This window comes from Fukomys damarensis, unplaced genomic scaffold (genome assembly GCF_012274545.1).
Source record: "Fukomys damarensis isolate Sample0158 unplaced genomic scaffold, DMR_v1.0_HiC HiC_scaffold_24, whole genome shotgun sequence".
NCBI classification, from domain to species: domain Eukaryota; kingdom Metazoa; phylum Chordata; class Mammalia; order Rodentia; family Bathyergidae; genus Fukomys; species Fukomys damarensis.
Window position 1 is genome coordinate 3447896 of NW_022900936.1, and position 4464 is coordinate 3452359.

At 62.5% G+C, this 4464-nt stretch overlaps 1 protein-coding gene across 1 annotated transcript in view; it reads right to left on the minus strand.

Annotated features, from left to right (window-relative positions):
- Positions 1–4464, minus strand: part of Prdm15 (PR/SET domain 15) — a 29941-nt gene that overhangs the window by 13174 nt on the left and 12303 nt on the right. The window contains exons 9-12 of the mRNA XM_010636602.1: positions 4372–4459; positions 2661–2828; positions 937–1031; positions 15–146 (exon numbers count right to left, since the gene is read on the minus strand). Of these exons, the coding sequence (XP_010634904.1) occupies positions 15–146; positions 937–1031; positions 2661–2828; positions 4372–4459 (483 nt within the window). The remainder of the gene's footprint in view (positions 1–14; positions 147–936; positions 1032–2660; positions 2829–4371; positions 4460–4464) is intronic.

The following is a 4464-nucleotide window of genomic DNA, read 5'->3' on the forward strand; positions in this document are numbered from 1 at the left end:
GGCCCTGCGCCCACCTTGAAGTGCACGTGGATGTGATCCCGGAGCACGTCCACGCGGAAGAACTTGCGCCCGCAGATCTCGCAGGTGTACTTCTTGTCGCCGTGCGTGAGCAGGTGCTTGTTCATGTTGCTCCGGCAGGAGAACACCTGGGCCGGGGCGCCACGTCAGGGCCTCGCTGGGCCACAGGTGAACGCGCCCTTCCCGGCTGCCGGGAACAGGCGGCTCCAGCGACTTTTGCGTGCGGATTATCTCTGCGGCACAGGGCACTGAACCAGGACCTCTGCCCGGAGCTCCGTCCCAAGCCCCTTCCCTCTGAGACGGGTCTCGCCAAGTCTCCCGGCCGGGCTCACACTTGCACTCTTCCTGCCTCGGCCTCCTAATCTCGGCGTATGCCCCGAGCCTGGCTTCCTTGAAACATGTGAGCAGCACGGTGCCCACGGGGAGCTCGGTGTCCGTGGCTGTCTGAGTGCGAGGAAGAGGGGAGCCGCCTGCCCGTGCTGGGGGGCTCCGCTGCTGTCGGGTGCTGTCTGCAGGGACCTGAGGTGCGGCTTTGGGGCGGGTGCTCCACATACAGGGCCTGGCCGCCCCCCCAGCTCACCCTCCCACTCGGTGTGTGCGCCCCTCCGCAGCTCTGAGTCAGAGGCCCCGAGGCACGCAATCAGAATACTTTGTGTGAAGGTAAAAAATCCACACACCCCGGCAGGGGGCGTGGGGGCTTACGTGGGGCACCGGGAGGGCCTGTGCCTCCAGGGACAGCCTGCTCCCCACCCCAGGCGGGACCAGCACCAGCAGGGCCCAGGGCCAGTGGTGGGCGGGCACCTGGACCTGGGTGATCAGAGCGCCAGCTGCTCCCCAGCCCCGCCCCTCTGCCAGCTGAGTCCCTCAGGATGCTGGCGCACTGCCCGGCCCCGCCCCGCACCCGCACACAGCCGTTACCTTGCCACACACTGGGCACCCCGAAGGCTCCTTCTTGTAGCGGACCAGGCTCTCACTGCCGGCCTCCAGGTCCTCTCTCTTCACCCGTCGCACTCCTGAAAGCCAACCCAGAGGGCAGTGAACACGGGGTCAGACGGCCCGGGGAGGAGGCCTCACGGCCCGAAGGCACTGGCGCAGGGCACCCAGGGTGTTAATTTGGAAGATCAGCCAGGAGCTTCACTGAACAGGGGCCTGACCGGTCCCAGAGCTCACGGCCAGTGTGCGAGGGCTTTGGAGGCTGCGAGAAGGCAGATTTCTCATGGGAAAAAGTGCTCATCTCCATCCGGGTCTCGCACATCAAACCAGTCAGATCGGGGCCAGAGTAAGAAGTCAGACGATTGTACAATCTTTTGGTTTGAAACGATAGGAGTAGGATAAAAACACACTCTGGTCTTTAAAAACGCTCACATCGGCTGGGTACAGTGGTGCACACCCAGGTTGCAGCACTCAGGAGGTTGAGGCAGGAGGACAGCTCGAGGCCGGGGGTTCAGGGCCAGCCTGGGCAGCACAGAGAGATTCCATCTCAGTGACGATAATAAAACCACTTCCTGTGAACACAAGCTCTTGACAGAAGAGAGCAGAGCTGAGCCTTCTGGGGCTTTTCTACTCAACTGGAATTCAAGTCTGAGCCTGGGGCGGGCGTGGCGACAGGCAGACCTGGCTTTGGTCCGGCTCCCGGCCCGCAGAGATGCCTTGGGCCCCGCCCCAGGTGCCGCCACAGCGTCGCCAGTTCACTGGCCCTCGGGAGGGACGATTGCTATCGCAGCTGCACAGGGTGAGGAAACTGAGGCACAGCAGCTTGCCCAAGCTCTCCAGCGGCTGAAAGGGGGCTGGAGAGTCCCAGAAGTAACACCGAGGGAAGACAGTGGGGTCTTCACCAACCATGCGAAACAGGGCCAAACGAAGAAGTGTGGAAAGCCACACGGGATGGGACCCTAGCCTTGCTTCATAAAGGTCTGATGCCGGTGCACACATACGTGTACAGCGCAGAGTGTGGGTACGGGTGTGTGGGCGGGCACATGGAGGTACACACGCTTGGACACTCGCAGACCTGCAAGTTCTTAAGTGTGTGTGTGGCTGCAGTTTAACCACGCATGACTTCATTATCTTTCATTTTCTTTTCTTGCTTTTCCTCTTTGTTTTGTTTTTGAAACAGAGTCTATATAGCCAGGCCGGTCTCAAACTCGCAGCGATCCTCCTGCCTCAGCCTCCCAAATGCTGGTGCAACAGGTGCCTGTCACCAGGCCCAGCCTCACCAGCCCTCAGGGGGCGCTCCAGCCACCCTGGCTGTGCACACTGTGTGCCCCTGCTTGGGGACAGGCAGCCTGTGGTGACAGCACTCCCTGGTGGGTACGGGAGCACCGAACATGCTCGGGAGGGACCGGCTGGAGGCCCTGCACAGGGCCGAGAGCCAATGGCACGTGCAATTTCATTCAGGGTTTCCCCACTGTGTGCCGCACAGAAAGGATTATTTGTTTCTGAGACAGGGCCTTGCTTTGTAATTCAGGGTGGCCTGAACTCACAGTGATCCTCCTGCTTCAGCCTCTGGAGTTCCGGGAGTACAGGTGTGCACCACCGCACCCAACACTTTGCAATAAGAGCCTCTTGGGGAAACCTTCAACAGCCTGGGCACATTCGCCCCACCCAGCCTGCCACTGGGACGGCCTCCCCGCCCGGCCGCTCACCCTCCAGGTGGCGCCGCTGGTGGTCCAGCATGACGTCCTTGCGGTAGAACATCTTGCTGCAGACCCCGCAGGCAAACTTCTTGTCCCCGTGCTTCTTCTTGTGCTTGGAGAGGTTGCTGTTGGTGGAGAAGAATCTGAAACACATCTCACATTGGAACGTCTTGTCATCTGTCCGGAGAGCAAAAGACAGGGCTCCAGTCACCGCGCCGTCCCGCGTAGGCAACCGGCCGCTCCTGGCCCCCGCCCCCTAGGCCCTCGGCCCCTGAGCCCAGCTCCTGCTCCTCGTCCTAGACCCACCCCTCCCGCTGCACATGGCCCCCAGCTTCCCCCATGAGCAGGCCCCACAGAACCATGAGTACCCGCCTGGGTGGTGCCCATGGCTAGCAACTGGGTGCCAAGGGGATCTGCGAGCTCAGGCAGCCTGGACCACACGGCCCACCCAGCCCAAACACCAGACCAGGCAAACCAGAACCACGTGTCCCTGGGTCCGTTACAGACACAGTCCACACACCTTACAGGTATGCTCAGGATACACAGAAACACAGCCACTCACCACCCCACACTCCCTACCACCCTGCACGCTCATACCGCTCATGTTCTGTTCACACCCTGCTCACCACCCGCTCACACCCGCTCACACCACGCTCTGCCGCTGTGGGGCCTGCAGCCTGTCCACCCGGCCTGAATCTGTCCCTCCCAAAGGTGGCACCCAGGACCCAGCGCTCCACCCCACACCCTCTTGCTCCTGCCCCTGCGCCTTCCTTCCGGGGACCTCCAGGCGGGTGCGACACAGGTGGGTGATACAGCGTCGCCCCTCCCAGCTTGGGAAGCCAGTGCCCAGGGCACGGACGCCCAGGGCTGTGTGGATAGTGCTGTCCCCCACATCCTCCCCGCAGGTGGCTGGATCTTGGCCTCACCACCCCACTGTCCTGCTGCCCCTGCTGGGTCCATCTCCCCATGGCCCTGTGAGGGCCCGAAAGTGCCCCCTCCCCAGAAGCCAGCAGTGTCCCCACAGCCCCCGCCAGCGGTGACAGCACTGGTGCCTGTGAGATGCCGCCATGGGGTGGCCTGTGCCACGAGATGCGCCTGTGGGGCGCGGCCTGGGGACATCCTCCCTCATCCTGGGCTCCACCCAGCCCCGAGGAAGGCGGGCGGCTCTGGCTCTGCCCTCTGGGACATGGCACAGGAGGGGCTGTGCGGCTGCCACGAGGCTCTTCCCAAAGTCAAAGTGACCATGGCAGGGACAGGTTTTGAATGCACTGAGGACACCGAGGCAGCAGCTAAATCAGCACAAGTGAAGACACTCAGGAAAGGGGCTCCGGAGCTGCTGCAGGAGCTGCCAGGACAATGGGCTGGGCGTGCGTGAAGTGAGGAGGATTTTGTGGGGGATTCATGGCAACGGGTCTTTTATCATAATAAATTTTAAAAATATAAACACTCGTGTATGTTCCTACCACACCGCACATTTCCCCACGGTGCACGGTTTCATTTCCCAGCTGTAACCCCGGCCTCGGGGCCGGTGCCTATGTCCCCAGCCGAGCAGCCAGGGCTGCCCACGGATGCCACCTCGCTTGGAGGCGGACAGAAGACGAGAAAGCCCGGAGGTGAGGATGGGCGGCCTCGCCTGTTGTCCCCAGTCCTGGGGCTGTGGGAGCCATCGACCCCGCCCCTGCGTCCCTCCTGGAATGGAGTGCGAACGGCCCCCGCTCACCTGTCCTGCAGTTGTGGAACTCCAACGCACTCTCCATGCGGAAGGTCTTCCCACAGGTGCCGCAGCGGTGCCGGTACTCGCCGTCCACCTGGG